This window comes from Rhincodon typus, chromosome 4 (genome assembly GCF_021869965.1).
Source record: "Rhincodon typus isolate 14 chromosome 4, sRhiTyp1.1, whole genome shotgun sequence".
Taxonomy (NCBI): Eukaryota; Metazoa; Chordata; class Chondrichthyes; order Orectolobiformes; family Rhincodontidae; genus Rhincodon; species Rhincodon typus.
This window is the reverse complement of record NC_063335.1, coordinates 29,241,049-29,261,361: the sequence shown is the minus strand read 5'-3', so window position 1 is coordinate 29,261,361 and position 20,313 is coordinate 29,241,049. Positions and strand designations below refer to the sequence as shown.

The 20,313-nt window shown below is 39.0% G+C and overlaps 1 protein-coding gene across 5 annotated transcripts in view; it reads right to left on the bottom strand.

Moving 5' to 3' along the window:
- mybl1 (v-myb avian myeloblastosis viral oncogene homolog-like 1) overlaps window positions 1-20,313 on the bottom strand; it is a 72,129-nt gene that overhangs the window by 19,653 nt on the left and 32,163 nt on the right. For 3 of the 5 annotated variants that reach the window (XM_020532959.2, XM_048596334.1, XM_020532962.2), the window contains 4 exons: window positions 13,643-13,888; window positions 11,171-11,545; window positions 8,646-8,788; window positions 5,041-5,155 (listed from right to left, as the gene is read on the bottom strand). In XM_020532959.2, coding sequence (XP_020388548.1) covers window positions 5,041-5,155; window positions 8,646-8,788; window positions 11,171-11,545; window positions 13,643-13,888 — 879 coding nt within the window. The remainder of the gene's footprint in view (window positions 1-5,040; window positions 5,156-8,645; window positions 8,789-11,170; window positions 11,546-13,642; window positions 13,889-20,313) is intronic. The other 2 variants (XM_048596335.1, XM_020532963.2) reach the window with 1 other exon arrangement.

The window sequence follows — 20,313 nt, the reverse complement described above, 5'->3', positions numbered from 1 at the left end:
TTGACTAGGTTGGGATTGTTTTCACTAGAGTTCAGATGAATGAGGGGGGATCTCATAGAGACTTATAAAATTCTAACAGGACTGGACAGGGTAGATGCAGGGAGGATGTTACCAATGGTGGGTGTGTCCAGAACTAGGGGTCACAGTATGGGGATTCAGGGTAGAAGATTTAGAATGGAGATGAGGAAACATTTCTTCACCCAAAGAGTGGTGAGCCTGTGGAGTTCATTACCACAGGAAGTAGTTGATGCCAAAAAAATGAATGTATTCAAGAGGCAACTAGATATAGCACTTGGGGCAAATGGGATAAAAGGTTATGGGGAGAAAGCAGGATTAGGCTATTGAGTTGGATGATCAGTCACGATCATGATGTATGGCAGAGCAGGCTCGAGGGGCCGAATGGCCTCCTCCTGCTCCTACCTTCCATGTTTCTATGTTAAATCGAGTTTGCCACTTATTTCAAGAATAAGTTTTGTTCATAGTGAAATAAAATTTATTAAACAAGGCTGGTGGATGCTTCTTTAATCTCTGATAGTAACTGGTGATGAGTTTAACCAAAGGCGAAGAGTGAGGTTGAGAAGGAGGATATTAATGGTTACCTCAGCCGATGGGGAAATTCAACCTGCACTGTTAGTGTCATTCTGCATCGCAAACCACCTGTCCAGCCAACTGAGCTAACACACTCCCAAATTTCTGATGGTAGTGCTAAACAGAAGCAATTGGCCATTATGGTAATAGACCAATACATTTATACTGATGGTGTAACTGATGGAGCAGGGGGCCTCGCTCTCAGTGCAATCCTCCTATCATTGTCATAACAGCATACATTTAAACTTTTTAATCTATTTGGAATGATAGTTTCGAATAATTTTAAAACCTTATTTTGTATTTTAAATTCACTAGTTCCTTGATACAAGAATTCTTGTTGTAAAACATAATTTATCAAGTTTAACAATTCTCAAAAGCCAATTATTTTGGAAACAGCTGCAACTCCACAGAATCTTTGTTTGGAAAATAAACTCAGCAACGAGCCAAACTAAAGAAATTGGCAAGAAAATAGCTAAACTCTCATTCCATGTCTTTGTTACCTCAAGATTTAATTATTCCAATAAAATTCTAACCGGCCTCCCATATTCCATACGCTACAAACTAGGGGCATCCAAAACCCTGAAGAAAGGTTCCGACCCAAAACGTCAGCTTTCCTGTTCCTCTGTTGCTGCCTGGCCTGCTGTGTAACTTCAGCTCCACACTTTGTTATCTCAGACTCCAGCATCTACAATTCTTGCTATCTCTCGCAACCAAAACCCTGCTACTCACACCAAATTTCAGTCAACTATCATTCCTGTTCTTACTGACCGACAACTGCCAACTAGTGAAGCTGCAACACATGATGACATACATGCCAAACTGTGCCATACATGCAATAGACAGAGCTAAGTAATCCTACAGCAGTTGCAAAATTTTTAAAGGGATTAAAACAGAATAGGTACAGAAAGGATATACTTTTGGTGATGGGATTTTAGAAATAGGGAACAAAGTCTCAGAATAAAAAGCAAGTCATTCTGGAATGAGAGCAGGAGGAACTTCTTCACTCGGAGGGTGGTGAATCTTTCGAATCCTCTACCCAAGATGGCTGTGGAGGCTCTGTCATTAAGTTCAAGACAGGGGTTTATAGATTTCTAGTTACTAATAACATAAAACAATATTCTGTATCTAGCACAGAATAGATATGAGGTTGACATCAGCCATGATCTAGAATGATGGAACAGCTTTAAAGAGCTGACAGACCTGCCCCTGTTCCTAACCCACAAAAAACAGATCAGATCAAAGGTCTTCAGTCCAGCTACATGAATTATCATCCTCCATTCATGGCTCAAGCAACTCACTGGAGGAGATGGCTCCTCAAATATCCCTATCCTCAATGATGGAGCCCAGAACATCAATGCAAAAGACAAGACTGAAGTATTTGCAACAGTCTTCAGCCAGAGGTGTCAACTAGGTGTCAGTATCTCAAATGTTAGTCTTCAGCCAATTTAATTCACTCCATGCAATATAAAAAAAACACAGCTAATGGCACCGGATACTACAAAGGCTACAAGCTCCGACAATATTCCAGCAACTATATCAAAGACATGTTCCGAGGCAGCAGGATCTCCTAGCCAAGCTGCACCACCGGTATCTACCTGGCAGTGTGGCAAATTATCCAGGTATGTCCTGCACACAATAAACAGCCAATTGCTATCCCATCGGTCAACTGTTGATCATCAGTAGAGTGATGCAAGGGGTCATAAACACTGCTATCAAGCTGCAACTGTTTACGAGGGCTTGCTCATTGACACTCATTTTGGATTCTGCCAGATTAACTCAGCTCCTGACCTCATTACAGGTGTGGTTCAAATATAGACAAAATGGCTGAAGTCCAGAGGTGTGGCAAGGGGAGAAACTCTCCACTGGCTGAAGTCATACCAAGCATAAAGGGAGATAGTTGTGGTTGCTGGAAGTTAGTCATCTAAGCTCCAGGACATCACTGCAGGAGTTCCTATGGGTGAATGTGCTAGGCACAACCATCTTCAGCTGCTTCATCAAAGACTGTCCCTTCACAACAAAGGTCAGAAGTGGGGATGCTCATTGTTGATTGCACAATGTTGAGCTCCATTTGCACTGCCTCAGATACTGAAGTTGTCCAGGTCTTGCATAGATTGCTATCAGGCTTGGGCTGATAAGTGTCAAGCAATATTTGGGTCATGCAATGACCATTTCCAAAAAGGAAAATCCTTATTGGGATGGATGTGTATTGAGGGTAGCATATCCATGGCGAAGAGGAGGCAGCTGGGGCAAAGATTCTGGAAATTTTCATAACCTTAGATTCTTGACTAACAAGATTCAGTGAACCTTTGTCTTAAAAATATTCAATTACTGCCTTCTTCACTGTCTGAGTTGGAGAATTGGCAAAACTCTAAAACCTCTGCAAGAAAACAATTCTCCTCATTTCTACGTTAAATGGGCACCCTCTTATTTTTAAACTGTGTCCTTACATTCTAATCCCTCCCATAAGGGGAAATATATTTTCTGCACCCACCCTGTGAAATCCCCTCAAGATCCTATGTATTTCAATTAGATTACCTATCATTCTTTTTAAACACCAATGGATACAAACCCAACATGTCAAACCTGTTTTTCCACAAGATAATCGCATCCCCCATCGAAATAAAGACAAAACACCAATTTTTGTTTTTTTTTAAATTTAGCAGCAGTATATAGTCAAAATTCACACATATTAGATCAGTATATAATCATTATAATATTCATCTGATGTGTTCTGCCCTGAAGCAGGTCATTGGATGAATGTCCGTTGCTGCTTTGTCCTGGGTGTCTTCCTTGTAGTTTCTGTCAGTGGCAGTTTACTAGTGTCTTCCACTCTCAGGGTTAGGGCAAGGAAGTAGGTTCCAAAGTTTACCTCAGCCGGAACAGGAACAAAGGTGGCTGGCAATTTCTGAACCATTTGCTACTCATCTAGCCAATTGGCCCCAACATATAATACATCATGAAAATATGAAAAACTGTATTTTCAAATTATTTGATAAAAAATTTCTTTTATATGATGAGATTTCAGGCAAATCTCTCCATTTTTGTGGGTGACAGAGCGAGTAAAACCCTTCCCCATACACACATGTTGCAACACAGAATCCTCTTTGCAAGTCTGCTTCCCTCTTGCACACTTGACAGCCCCTCATCCCAAATTAACATACATACATTAACCCAACAAGCCCCCTCTCCAAACACCACGCACACAGCAGTCCCTCATCCCAAATTGACACACAGACTCATTCAACAAACCCAGTCCCCAATCCCACACAAATTCACAAGACAGCTTCTCAAATCCTCACACACTCAGCAGCACTCCCTGCTAAACCATCCTACTCCCCAGTCACTAGCAGCCCCTCTGGCCAAACCCCATTTCATTCAATAACGTCTCCTTCTAATCATGCAACCTAGTTCCCCTTATGTGAGTGAGTGTTTAATTTGGCTCAATGTCCCTGTGAAGTGCCTTGGGACATTTTCTTATATTAAAAACATTAGATGATCAAGTGGCTGCTGTGAACCAAACAGTTGAAACAAACAGCAAACAATATACAGACCAAATCATTAAGTGCAGCTTTCTGTCAACCATTTTGTCATATATTATTTATACTAAACAGGGGGAGGCGATGGCCTAGTGGTGTTATTGCTGGACTGTTAATCCATTGACCCAGATAATATTCTGGGGACCTGGGTTCGAATCCCACCACAGCAGATGGTGGAATTTGAATTCAATGAAATATCTGGAATTAAGAATCTAATGATGACCATGGATCCAATGTTGATTGTCGGGAAAACCCATCTGGTTCACTAACCCTTTAGGGAAGGAAACTGCCATCCTTACCCGGTCTGGCCTACATGTGACTCCATACCCACAGCAATGTGGTTGACTCTGAACAGCCCACTGGCGCAATTAAGGATGGGCAATAAATGCTGCCTGGTCAGAGACGCCCTCATCCAGTTAATAAATTAAAAAAAAAAACACTTTACAATATATATACAATTATGGACATATAAACAAGAAACAAGAGTAGGCCACTCGGCCCTTCAAGCCTACTCTGACTTTTAAGATGATCATGACTGATCTGATTTTAACTCAACTCCCATTTCTACATATCCCCAACAATCTTTCATCCTTCGTGGTAATCAAGAATCTATCTACTTTTGCCTTAAAAATATTTAATACATAAGTTCTAAATTTACTTTGAAGGAAATAGTTTTAGCTGCTGTATCTTGTCATAATTGCTGAAGTTGGAAAGGTTTGTGCTACCTTCCATTTGATGAAGTTATGTTGGTCAGACCCAAAGATGTTAACACCCAGACATTTTCACAAAGATAGTTCATAAAGTAGATAAAATGGACAGCAGGATGGAACAACAAAAAGAAAAAAAAAATCTCAAGATAGACAAATTGTCACCCAGAATTAAGCCAGCAACTACTGATCTGCAATACTGCACTCACCACCATTCTCAGAGGCCCATATTTCTTTTCTTGGGCAGCCAGTGCATTCTTAAACGGGGTAGGTGTCCTTGGTGTGCTGTCCAAAACCGTTCGTCTTATTGTGGGAGTCCTGAAACTACAAGAAACAAAGTGCAGTGTGAAATATGGAACAAAATTCAGTAGGATATTTGTAAAGTAAAATTATGGGTGTAAAGAACAGCTTCTAATTATATAAGACTAACAATGGTACATCTCCTAATACATTTCTCTACATCTGCTCAAGGGACACCCCATTAAAGTCTCTATCTGCACATAAAGAAACTCATGGTGTGAGTCCTAATCCCTTTAGCCAAAAAAAATTAGGCTGATACTCCAATGCAGTACTGAAGGAATGGCTCACTTGCAGATATTGCAAGGGTCCACTGCCTGCTGTTAATTTTTTTTTTTTTAAAAGGATGATTAGATTTTCTAATGATAAAATTGAGCATTTTATACATTGCTGTCAATTATTTCCACTTCAGCGGAACATATTGATTTAAAACCAACTACAAAATTTTAAAAAAAAAGTCCTGGTCCAGAGGTAGGGTCACTGGCACTGTGCCACAAGAGGGCCAATTGCATTATTCTACAATTTTACCAAGGGTCCATACACATTAATACCCCTAATCAGATGGATTAATTTCTCCTCCAATCGATAGCTTTGCATCAAGGTAATCTAATGCCCCATGTAAACCCTGGTAATGCATGGCAATCCTTTCCCAAAACACTTACTGGTAATGTATGTGGTTTGGAGACTGCTAACTGCCCTTCAGCCACTTACCACCAGCAGTAGTAAAGGAAACAGATTTCCAATGCAGCCGTGCAAAACTGAAGTCAGTTACAGTGCTTTTCAACAAAATAGTAAATGCAGCAACAACCTCAGATGTTAACTGCTCAAAGGAGCACCAGATATTCTAATGTATCTGTGGACACGATGCTGGAGGAAATAAGAACCTGTGATGGACCGTCTGACAAACAGCTGACAGCCAAGAGCCTCGTGGGAGAATGGTGCAAACTGCCTGAAGGAAGTTCACACCCACTTTCTGCCATTAAGTTTCATTCATGTCTCTAGCAATTATATTCTATTAGAGCAGCTAGAAGTTGACAGAACTCACTTTTGCAAACAACTTCTTCAATCACCTAGTTTATTGAAAACTTACTTTTCCCACCATAAGGAGTTCATTAAAAAGGAACAAGACACATTCAATTCCATGTCATGGATGATCTATATGGGAAGTTTTCAAGTCATTCACAGCCAATAACTTTTGCTCCTTTCTCACAGAGAGTAAAACATCTTACAATGAATGCACAGTGACAACTGGGGAAGGTTCATTGTTTAAAAAAAATCAAATCCACAATAGTAAGTACCAAATTTAATAAATAAACGTACAGCAGACCCTGTAAGGCACAGTAAGGAGGCAAGCTAATAAGAAAATGAAAATAAAAGCTGAATAGGTTTCATCATCTATGAGTTCAGGTTAATATGCTTTTGCAAAATATCGCAATGTTCCTATGCTCCCTGTTAAAAATAATTGCCACGTTTATGTGGCATGAGCGAATAAGTGAACACCTCCATCTTTCAAATCATAGAGAATGTCATTCCCTGACAGATTATGCACTAGGGTAGGATATCATAGAAATCACGGCATCCCCAACAGTGAGGAAGCAGGCCATTCAGCCCATCAAATCCACACCGCCCCTCCGAAGACTCCCCTATGCGACAACGCTACATTGCCCATGGCAAATCCACCTAACTTGCCCATCTTTGGACTGTGGGAAGAAACAAGAGCACACAGAGGAAACCCACAGAGAGAATGTGCAAACTCCACACAGACAGTCACCCAAGGCTGGAATTGAACCCAGTTCCCTGGTGCTGTGAGACAGCAGTCCTAACCACTGAGCCACCATGCCGCCCAGTCTCAGATCTACATCTATTGGCACATCTTCAACAACTCTATCTGCACAATTACCAGAAAAAATTTTAACTGGCAAGGGGCTGGATTTGAGTAGAAAGCAGGTAATATGCCAGTATGTGGGAAAAGCAACATGTTCCCCCACATTAGTTATTCATTAGGATGCATTCAAAGACACATAGGTAGCCTGAGTTGAGATGCTGGATCTCCGAAGAAAATACGTAAAGAACTAATTACTTCTGCCTTTAACCCAGGATTTTAGTTTCTACAGATTTCTCGAGCTGTGAAAACCTTATCAAGTGACCTTCTGGGTGAAATGGCAATGGACAACAGTTGTCTATGAAATAGATTGGCAGGAAAGTCTGTATAGAAACACACAGCTGCTTCTTTGCCCAATTGAAAATTTGTGTCCATAGGCCTTATCCAAAGAGAGATTATACAGCCTTAAAAGTCTGGAAAAACATTTGACTTGACTTGGACAATTTGGGTCTGCACTTCCTTGCTGACAGACTTCCACTGCCACATAGAAGTTTCTTACAGCTTCTGTTGTTCCTTATGAGCACCAGTAACTCTCTTCCAATCAGCAACATGTCACTTGACAGGGCAGAGGGAAAGGATACGAAAGATCCAGATTAAGGAGACAATATCCATTACAAAGGGCATTCATCCAGCCAAATATACATTTGCGATTGAGGCAAGAGCTTGCTCTTTCTAGGATCTAAAGCTAAATTAGTTAAAAGCATTCCGAGAACTCTCAAAGACTGTAAAATCTATTTACTTCTTAAGATCAAAGAACAAATTGCAAATGAGGGATAATTAAACTAAAAGTCAAGTTAAGGTTTAGCACAAACAATATTTGCTTCACAAAGCTGAAAAAAAATTGGAGCCGAGAGGAATTCAGTAGCAACTTAGGCGAAGCTGGCTGTTGATAAAAGCTGAAACTGGATTGGTAATTAGATGTTTGGGAGCAGCCTCAGGAGTCCTGGTGAACTCTGACCTCAGGGAACAGATTGAACTACCAAGATGCTGAGGCGATTCAAGTCAGCGAGGCTTTATGGATTTTGCAAGGCTAGATCATCAAAAGTTAAATAATGAGTACCCTTTGCCTCCTTTGGAGAGTTCTCCTATGTCTCAGTGACCCACATGCTAACATCCAGCTGGAAGCTGTATTGACAACATCGGTTAGTGGGCTTTTCGCCCACAGTTTGTCCACTAACTGAAAGATATTTGCCTCTGGTTAATCCTGAATGTTAAGAGTCTTAAGTGATTTTATATCTATTTAAAAATAAACTGTGTGCATCTGTGTCATTATTACTTTATGTTTGTGTTTATGCAATAAAGTTAACTTTTTGGATGTTTCAAGTCACCCTGGAATTGTGCCTTTTTTGTTGGCTCATCCACACACTCTAATCTTCATAAGATAATGGTCTATCAAGCCAGATCATAAAAAAAACAATTTTACCAGTATTCTCAAAACTAGGGTCATAATATCCTTGAATATTATTTATATGTTCTAAAGACTATATGATTACTTACGTACAGTCTTAAACAGATTGCAAGGTTTTATAGAAGACCGCTTGATGTACAGATATGGCAAAACAAAAATTTTAACAAGTGCAGTTTTCCCATATGTTACTTATCTATTTGGAGGAAGGATGAACTGTACCCACTCACCCTGCATTTTCCTTTTGAACTCTAGGTGTTTGGTCTTTGCGTAGCGGAGTTGTGACAAGAACTTTCTGTCCGCAGACAGGAGTTGAAGTGAGTGCTGGATTATCAAGACTCAGATGATCATTGCCAGAGCAGATGTTAAAAAACTGCGTTTTCAGAACAGATAATAAAACAATAAATTTAATAGATTTGATACTGAAACTTAATGGTTTTCTAATATTTACAAAATGCTGTAATTGGGACACAATTACAGATTAAAATCAGAAACAAATGCTGGAAGTATGCAGCAGTTAAATCAGGATCTATGGATATTAAAACAGGTTTATTATGGAGATTAAAGTTTTCAATATTTCCAATGCAGAAGTACTTCCAGAAATTTTAATTTTTTAAATTGCAATAAATTCAAGTTTCAAATAAAAGGATATCTAGCCTGTAGGCTTTTTGAATTAATGTTGCAGTCAAAAGCCACAAACTCATTTTCTAAAGCTTTTGACCTGACAATATTCATCCAGTCCTTTTTGAAAAATTCTGAACATTAAACATTCATTGCACCAGACAGCAAATCTCTCAACTATTTGTAAACAAGTATAATTTTTTTTCCTACTTGCTTGGCTAGGGGCTTCCTAATCTTAAAAGCTGTCTCTACAACTTTGCCTTTTCTCAAAAAGAAATAGCAATTTAAGCACAGCTTAAATATACCATTTTTTTGTACTAAACCATTTCTATACAAAACGTGAACAATGCTAAAAACTAAAACAATAACAATTCTAAATGTGAACAGGAAGCTTTCTTTTGCAGCGAGGTGCTTGGTGGATATAGATGTACAAAGTAAAAAGGATATGGCCGCAGTACAGGGCAGCTATTTGAATAATGAGACCCAGAGTGGGGCAGGAACAGATAAAGTGTATGAACATAGAGAAACAGCAACAATAAGGACCACAGGTGGTAAAAAAGGGAAAATAACTGACTCCTCAGTCAAATGCACCTAGTATTCAGACAAAATAAATGAATCAATGGCACAAATAAAGAATAATAGGTGTGATCTTACAGCCATTACAGAGACATGGTTACAAGTAGCTCAAAACTGGGATTTAAATTTTCTAGGGTATGTGACTTCAAAAGGAGGCACAGTTTTGCAGAAAAGATGGGTGATTAACACTGACAGACATTTAAGAGAATAGTTCATTTCTCAAAGACATATTCCAGTGAGGAGGAAGGATGCTAGGAAGGCTTTAAACCACTCATGGTTAACCAAGAAAGTTAAGGTTAGAATCAACTTGAAGAATCCAAGGAAAAATGTACTGGTATTGGAGACAGTTCACTAGGTTGATCCTGGGTCTGGAGGGATTTTGAGAAGTTGGGTAGGGTGGGCCTTTACTCACTTGAAAGTTTAAAATAATGGGATGAGCGCTGATGAGAACCCTGATACCCAGACCACAACAACACAGCCAGACACACTAGTCACCACACCATACATCAGAGACATATCAGAGATGACCACAAGACTACTCAGACCCCCTAGGTATTAGGGTAGCCCACAAACCAACAAACACCTTGTGACAGCTACTGAAAAACGTAAAGGATCCCATACCCACAATCAACGAAACTAACGTAATGTACAAAATACCATGCAAGGACTGTAAGAAACATTACATAGGCCAAAGTGGAAGAAAACTGACAATAACGATACACAAACACCAACTAGCCACAAAGAGACATGACCAATTCTCACCGATCTCAACACACATGGACAAATGAGAACATGAATTTGACTGGGAGAACCCATCCGTGATAGCACAAGTCAGAGACATTTCAGGAATTCCTGGAGGCCTGGCATTCCAACCAGAACTCCATCAACAAACACATTGGATTGGACCCGTTATACAAACCACTGAAAAACTGAACCAGAAGTGATGCCAACCACCCCAGCAAACTGAGGCATATAAGTAGTAAGTGGGACAGAATACCAATGCTTCACCGGAGGTGCACTGATGATGTTACCTCGCAGGGTGACGAAACATCTGCAAACAAACACACTGGCTCGGTGAGCAAGTCTACAACCTCATCCACAACCTGAGCTACAAATCTTCTCAAAAATTTTAGAGAGGAGAACTTACTGAAACACACAAGATTCTTAGGGGGCTTGACAGGCTGGATGCTAAGTGGTTGCTTCCCCTTGTGAGAGAATCTAGAGGACTAGAGGACATAATCTCACAGTAATCAGTCACACAGTTAGGACAGGAATTTCTTCTCTCAGAGAAATGTGAAGCTGTAGAATTCTTTACCACAGAGGGCTGTGGGGGTTGAGCTGTTTAGGTATACTCAAGGCTGAGCTAGACGGATTTTTATTCAGTAAGGGAATCAATGGTTATGGAGAAAAGACAAGAAGGTGGAGTTGGTGATTAGCAAATCAGCTGTGAGCATACTGAAAGGTGGAGGAGACTCAATGAGCCAAATCGCCTATTTCTACTCCTACTTCTCATGGTATTATGACTTCTGTTTATTAAAATAGTTGAGATTTTTTTTACCTGAGAAGGAGAAAAGGGCAGTGTTTTTACTGGAGTACTTTTTGGGCTTGTTGTGCTGTTGTCCATGAAAGAAATACTGTTACAGTCACTGGACGGAGATGGGCCAAGTCGAAGTCTCCTTTTCCTCCTCAGTATGGTTGGTGGTGTACTGAATTTAGCAACGACAGGGGATGTTATAGGAATGAGTTCACCCTGCCCACTGCTGTTACTGCAGGTACTTCTGCTCAGATCTGAAATGGCATGGCCATCAAAGCGATAACCTATTCCACCTCTGTGCTGTAAACGTTCGAATTTAGCTGGAGTCTGTTTTGCAGGTGTCTTTTCATTAGCTTCAGAAAAGTCAAAGCTTGTTAACTCATTCCACACTACGGAATCCTGAAAATAAAAAGGGAAAACAAACAAATTACTCGCAAAATCTATAATATATGAAATCATTTTAATTCTAGTGTAGACACAGCAGTATGATGATCAAATAATGGTGCAGGATACACAATTTTTTTTAAACCTTTAGCCTTCTTAAAACCTACAACTTTCTGGATCACCCAAGTCCTTTCATTGGTAGATGTGAAATGGAGACAGAGAAGGTTGATGCAGTTTGAATACAAGTAGGTTGATGTCATCATATTCTATTGTTATGGTTACACTAGTTGTTTAGTTCTACATTAGTACTGAAGATGGAACTCTGTTGGTAATAAAATAAAGTTAAGGTCAGTATATTCAAATTTAGGGATATTCAGGTTGCATATACAGTTGAGCACTACAATAAAACTCAAAGGAAGATAGAAGTACAATAAAGCAAGTATAAAATTTATTTCTAAAAAAGTGCCAGTCATTGGAGTTTAATTTATATGAAAGGCAACAAGGTTACACTTTTCTGAATCTATTGCTGTGATAGCCAGCTCACCTACTTTAAAATGAGTGCCTACCTGACACTGTAAATGGTTCAATTAATTTTTCAGTTTGCCTCATACTTTCCTAACATTTGGGTAATTTTAGTTTTTCAGGTCTAAAACTGGAAGGAGGTAGGGAAGCAAGGGAAACATTTGCCTAGGTGACTGAATTTGTCATTACAAACACACAAGATGCTGGAGAAACCTCAGCAGGTCTGGCAACATCTATGGAATGAGAAACAGTTAATATTTTAAGTCCAGTCCGACTCTTATTCAAGTCAAAATAGATTCACAATGGACACAACATGTTAACTCTGTTACTCCCTCCATAGACACTGCCAGGCCAGCTATGTTTCTGCAGTATTCTCTGTATTTGGTTCAGATTTTTAGTATTTGGAGTATTTTGATTTCATTTGATTGAATTAGTCAGGTTTCTCATGAATTGCATGCATTAGCTAGGCCGGCAGGACTAAAATTTCTACCTGTAAGCTCCTCACCAATTATGAGATGAGAAATCTGGCACTGCTGCAAGTGAAGATTTTGTAACAGCTGAATGGGCAGGTGGCGTTTGTGCTAAACCAGGAAAGCTAAACTGCAGATATCTAGGGAATCAAGAAGAATTCCAGCTATGGCAGCAGAGTAAGTTCATGGCAAAAGAACTTCTTTCCCTCATGTAAAGTGGTTTTAGAGAAATCATGGTAAGAAATGGCACAACATAGAAATGAGCAGAATTTTTGGGAACTATGCATCAGAAAATTTAACTCTCTTAACAACCAGAGTAAGGCAAATTCTGCTTTGCAGTTCATTTTTCCTGCACTTGACTATCCTACACTTGTCACCAAGCAATCATCTTCCCTCCCTTCCCGACTTCCTCTAGTTTCCATCAGTTTGAAGACAAGTTGTCACTGCACCTCTTCATTCAGCTGCTGATACCTCTCCTTGGCCACAGTTGCTGTTTCATCCCGTCATCAAGTATCCATGGAGAAGGTGGCTTCTAAATGCGGAGGACTGAAATTCTTGCCTAGTTCACGTAATAACCCAATCACTCTTCTTGTTGCTTGTACACAACAACCAGCACAGAAAGTCTTATGACTTTAGAAAACCTCACGTTTACTGAAGAGATCACCATTGACGTAATAGGAAGACACAAAGCTGTCAATATTGGCAATGATACAATTTTGACCCTTCTTTGCCTATAACTTTAAGCCTTCTATTAATCTAACTCAAGCTATAAGATTGTTCATAAAATACTGTGAAAAGGAAACAGACAAGTAAACACCCAACCTCAAAAATGCAGAAAGCAAAGAAAACTAAACAAAGTACAATTAAAAAACTGTAAATGAAGAAAATTTTGAAGAAAGATTTTGAAGTAGATTGTGTTATTTTGATGCAGACAGGCTACAAATATACACATGATAACAAAAAAATCTACACAAGCTGTACAATCTTCGCATTGCATATATGGAAATGGTAAATTAAAACTTATTAAAAGTGGGCAAACCATTGGTAAGTACCATTATTAATTATATACTAAAATGAATTTCCTTTTAGTCCATGCAACAATAACAGGTAACAAACTTACTGCTTCAATTAGCTCAAATGTCTTAGTAAAATCAGGAATTGAATGCAGTGTATTGAGGACTGAATTCTCCTCCTGTACAAGAAAACGGTTCAGGGACGCCTGCTGTACAGGTGTGCTCGTCTCCTGGAGCTGCTCCTTGGTACAGATTTCACTTGCTTTATCCTCCAGGCTACTCAAGGTACTAGATAAACTTTCATCACCAAAAAAACTTCTTGACCAGCAGGTGAAATCAGCAGTTTCTTGTGACTAAAAACAATTAAACAAAAAGCAGCTTACTCTAAAGTAAATATGTAAGAAAGTTCAGAACTCTATTTTAAATCAAATTGCACTTAGACTTTGTAGAAAGAGTTAATGATGTATCATGGCCATGCCACCAAAATAGATTTCAATATGCCAAAATACTCCATATTTAATAGAGTTAGAAACAGCCATCAAAATCTAACAGATTAATTCTAACAGTGCATCATTAATGCAAATCCTAAACACTATTACTTTATTACAAAGCGTGCTTTTGCTTACAAATATTTAGTTATAATGTCCACTGAAACCATAAAGTTGAATTTCAATTAATATAATTTGAATGTTATACAGTTGAACATAAACTGTTTTAAGTCCTTAACAGTTGCCTCCATGACATTTAAAATATGCTCTAATACTTCTCCGGTCACAATTTCAGACAGACGTACAAAAATATTGAACATTCACTGAAATAATTTTAAAGCAACAAGAACCTCTGCATAATTTCACAACAGATTTGAAAAAAATAAAGACTAAAAATTTCTTAACTGAAATACTAACTGTGTAATATGGCTTGACTATAATTCTAATATTCAGGCACAATGATTGAAGGCTTCAATTTCCCAAGTTTGAATTGAAAAGTAATATATAAGGAACTCATGTTCATTTCAGGGTAAACCAAAATTACCTTTTAAGCACATGTCACCACAAATCTCCAAAAACAACTACTAAATATACAGGATAAAACTGCCAATAAATACTTGCAAGTGTTACGTAATATTTTGTCATATAGTACAAAAAGAATCAGCGTCAGACTCCTTAATCGGCATTCCTCCTTGATTCAGGCAACAACCAGCCTTGCCAAGGCTGCAGATGCCAACAGCTGTTTTTGTTGAGTCATCCTCATTTTCACAAATGGGTGAAAAATGCAACACTTGGCACATGCTGCTTTTCAGTTTCACATTTAAATGATAGCATCTGAAAGCAGATGCTTTCAAATGGCTACTTAGCTGATTATCAAGACAACCGGTTGTTAAAAAGCATCTGTAATTACAGCAAGTTCAATCTTACATGAAGATCTGTACGTCCAATTATATAATGTGAATATATTGATATTGTTTTGTGTCCAAATTGTAAATGTGTCATTTTTCCCCTTTGGACCTTTTAGTTCAGAGTTTTGATCATACAATTTGTTTAAGTAATCATCATCACTACTACCATCAACATGTAACATGTAACTCAAGGTAAACTTGCCTCCCTCCTCCTTCTCTGCTTGGCTGTAGCTTCTGATATGATTGACCACACTATACTCCTCCAATGCCTTCTCTACCATCATCCAGCAAGGTGGGATTGCACATCCCTGGTTCTAGTTCTAACAACTGCAGTCAGAATATCACCTGCAATGGTTTGTTTTTCCTGCTGTCACACTGTTAGCTCTGGGTAGCCAAAGAATCTATCATTGATCCCTCATATTTCTCATCTACATGCGACCCTCATCAACATTATTAAAACTCAAATTTTCACATTTGACATTCTGCTCCCTCTCACCACCTCCACTGCTTCTCCAGTATCCAGTGCTGGATGAGCCGAAATTTCATCCAATTAAATGCCTTTAGCTTCCACTAAAAATGTTATTCCCTTGCCACAGATGTCATTCTTTTAGTTAATTAAAAAAAAGTCTTGGATGTGGGCATCACTAGCAGGGCTAGAAATTCGCTGCCTATCACTGTGAGAGTCTGTCTTCTTGTGATCGATCACTATCCTCTTCATAGTTCACAATATGTGTGTATATCAAAATTGTGCCTGCCCCATCAAGTCAACACAGCTCAAGAAAAGCAGTTTTCTGAGTTTAGAATCCTGAGGAACCCATTGCTTACCTTCCTCCAGTTGGAAAAAACAATTCATTCACTATCACCTTTTTTCTTGTGTCACAGCTAACTTCTCTACCATGCTGCCACTATCCTTCTCCTGGCGACTTATTAACTATAAATACAGCCTAACTCTATCACATCACCTCTAGCACATTTTAGTCCATTCAGTAATCTCAACAACTTACTTCCTCCTTCTGACATTGGCAGTATCTTGCTCCTTGGTAAAGATAAATGATTCTACAATAGATCCCCTCTTTTATTCCTAAACAGCCCGACTCTGCTATTACTGCTCTTTTAATATTTATGTCTATAGAAGACCTGCACTTCCTTTCATGTTAGCTGTTAGTATTAACATATCTAATCACTTTTCTCACATCCCAACAGAACTTCCTATATTCAGCCCCTGGCTCTCACTTGTCTTACCTACTTGACATCTGTAGCATACACTATTTTTCAGTTCTATCTTGCTCACCATTTCTTTCAACATTCAGGGAGCTCTAGCTTTGGTTTCCCTACATGTTACCCTTGTGGGAACATGCCCTGACTGTATCCAAACCATCAACTTCCTAAAGGCAACACACTATTCCATCATAGCCCTGCCTAACAATCTCCAATTTCAATTTACCCGGGACAGATCAGTTCTTACCTGAAACTGGCACTCCAACAATTCAGTATTTTTCCTCTAGATTTTTCCTTGTTCATCTTCATAACTAAACTTAGCTCCATGTTATTAAGATCACTGTTTCCCAAATACTTTGCTTATTATCACTCGATCCAATCATTCCCCAGAATCAGAACGGACAATGTTTCCTTTCTCATTAGGCTGGAAACACACTAATCAAGAATGTTCTCCTGAACACTTCAGAAAGTCTTTCCCCTTTCTGCCCTTTACACTAGTACAATCCCAGTCTACATTTGAATAATTGAACATCCCTAACATTAAAACTGCAAAGTTATTACATTTTTATAACTTTCTTGCAAATTTGTTCCTAGATAATAAGACATAGGAGAAGAAGTAGGCCATCTAGTCCATCAAGTCTGTAATGTCAGTCAATGAGATCATGGCTGACCTGATAATCCTCAACTCCACTTTCCTGACTTTTCCCCATAACCTTCAATTCTCTTACTGATAAAAAATATCTCAGCCTTGAATATATTTAACAACCAAGCTTCAACAGCCTTCTGTGGTAAAGAATACCCTGAGCTCACAACACTCAGAAGAAGTTCTTCCTCATCGTTCTCTTAAATGGGAGGTTCTTTACTCTGAGATTATGCCCTCTGCTCCTAGACTCTCCCACAAGTGGAAACAATCTTTCTGTATCTACTTTGTGAAGGCCTCCAAGAATGTTGTATGTTTCAATAAGGTCACCTTTCATTCTTCTATATTCCGAATACAGGCCCAATCTACTCAACCTCTCCTCATAAGATAGTCCCTCCATACCTGGTATCAGCCTAGTGAACATTCTCTGGGCTGCCTCCAATGCCAATATATCTTTCCTTAGACAATAGGCCCAAAACTGTTCACAGTATTCCGGCTGTGGTTCTCCTAGTGCTTTATACGGCTTTAGCAAAACCTCACTATTTTTGTATTCCATTCCCTTCAAACAAAGGTCAAGATTCCACTTGCCTTCCCTATTCTTGGCAGAATTTGAAAGCTAGTTTTTTTGAAATTCATGGACGAGTACTCCCAAATCCCTCTCTTCAGTAGCTTTCTGCAGGCATTCTCCAGTTAAATAATATTTAGTTCCTCTATTCTTCCTGCCAAAATGTATAACCTCACATTTCACGACATTATGTTCCATCTGCCAAGTTTCTGCCCACTCGCTTAACCCATCTATATCCCTCTGCAGACTATGTACTCTTCACCATTTGCCTTCCCACCTATTTTAGTGTCATCCTCAAACTTGATTTTAGTAAACTTACTTTCCTCACCCATGTAATTAGTACACATTATGAATAACTGCGGCCTAAGAAACTGATCCATATGACACGGCACTAGTTATGGGTTGCCAGGCTGTAAATGCTCGCCTTATCCCAACTTGGTCTTCAATTCGTAGCCAGCTTTCTATCTGTGCTAATATACTACCTCCAACACCATGGGCTCTTATCTTATGAAGTAGCCTGATATGTGCTACCTTATCATATGCCTTCTGAAAATCTAAATATATTACATGCACTGCTTCCCCCTCATCTATCATGCTCATTACCTCCTCTAAGAATTTTAGTAAAGTTGTCAGGTATGATTTCCCCTTCATAAAGGCATGCTGACGTTGCATGATCATACCATTTATTTCTAAATGTTCTGCTATTACATTCTTTCTAACAGATTCTAACATTTTCCCAATAAAAGGCATGGAGCTAACTGGTCTATAGTTACCGGTTTTCTTTGTGTCCATTTCTTTTTAGTGAAAGGTATTACCTTCACACTGGCAATTTTCTAATTCTTTGGGACTTCTGCACACCCCAAGGATTCCGAAAGATTACTACCAGTGCATCCTCGATCCCTGTAACTACTTTGTTTAATATCCTAGGATGTATCCCACCAGGTTCAGGGGACTTAGCTGTCTTTAGCCTCATGAGTTTCTCTTGTACTTTTTCTCCAGTATAAGTTATTGTATTTATTTCCTGCCCTTTTGTCCTTTGAATGTTTAGTAATTTTGGAACGCTATTAGTATCTACTACTGTGAAGACTGATTCAAAATACTTATTCAATTTCCCCGCCATTTTATTTATATATAGAAGCTTTTGCTGTCTCTCTGGATATCAGGTGCAGGTTTACCCTCAAAGCTTATTTTCTCCCTCTTTTTTAGTTTTTTAGTTGTCTTTTGCTGGTTTTCAAATCCTCGGACTTACCACTAATCTTTGCCACATTGAAAGAAAGAAACATACAATCTGATGCTACCTTTAACTTCCCTGGTTCGTCTATACCTTTCCCCACTCATTGATGGCCTAAAGATGCACCCAGTAGTGTAATGGCACCACAAGCATTTCTTAACTCTCACCAAATTGATCGTGACCCTGACGACTCAAGGACAACCTCCCTTTTCAAAATGAGTTTGGTCTTTAATCAATAACGTAACTTTCTTCTTCCTTCTTTCTTGAACAATTAGCATTCACATTCAGTACCCAGTTCTGTATTTCTTTTTAAAATTGTACTAGGTCTTAGTTATTGCCACATCAAATTTCAATGTGGATGTTTTATTATGTTTTAAACATGTTGCTGAGGTACACTCCCTACATTCTCAGACCAAAAAGTTAACTTCAAGAGTTCGCCTCCCCGCCTCACGAGGTTAGTGAAAAAACAGTAAGTGTAGTGGTATTTCACCAGCGGCCGAGGCCTCCCACTTATTCTACACCTCTCGCGTCTCTTCACAGTGCCAGACTACAGTCAAGCTCAGCAGGGTCTTCCTTCCCCACTGATTCTGTCAAGCCTGTTCCCTTGGCTGTGGTAGGTAAGGACAGTGGGAATCTTGTTCATCCATTCATGTGCGTCACTAATTAGATGACGAGGCATTTGGCTATGTTTGGAGCACCACACAACGGTTAGCGCATCGTCCAAGTCTTATTATCACTCGTCGACACATTTTCCACCACTATCAAGCAAAACCCAGCCAGATTGACAAGCAGGGAAACGATCTACCGTTATCTGTGAAGCAGAATACCATACGAGGATATCAGGAGCAGGGTTATCCGATCGTTCAGGTAGTATTAGCACCCAAGACAAACATCATCTGATGTGTATAGCGAAATTATCTAACATCCAGCTATCCACCACCCTTACAGTGAATAAAACCGTAAACTTTGTTCAATTAAATCATACTTAAAATACCAAATTAAAATCGCACACTAAAATAAACATAAAATCTATAAAACACACCAAAACCAAAATTTCTTAAAACAAAGTAAAACTAAAATTCTTAAAACAGTTTGCAAGCCAAAATTTTAGGAGCATTCTGAAGTCCACTCAGACGTCTATTCATCATTAAATGCCTGCAACAATTCAAGAGTCTAAGATATTACGAGGAGAGACATTTCCTGACTAAATGTCTTGAAAGTCCGTACCTCCAACGATTTCATCAGGTCATTATTCAACTCAGTCCATTTTCCCTGTGCACCCATCACAAAACCATAAAACATCGGCGTGTCTCCTCCTGTATACTCCTTAATCTGTCCAGCCAGATATTTATATTTATTAAATTTTTCATCCCTAGCCTTCTCCAATGCATCATCTTCATTCTCGAAGCGAATTGTAACATTCACAACTACCACAGCCGAACCCTTCTGAAATATCAGGTTCAGCTTCCACACTCTACCAGCCTCATCTTTAAACCTAGGCTTGACAGAAGTTTTCCAACCATATTTACCTACATATCCATATAACTTCTCCATCACTTTATTGTGACTTTTAATCCTTAAATTATCTTAACTTCGAAATATGCATTTTTCTCAACACAGGCATAGACATGCCATGAAACTGGATCAGAACAATGTATAATTAAAATACATATTGGATTCAAGCAATACAAGTCAAAATGAACTCTCACCTTCAATTCAAACAACACT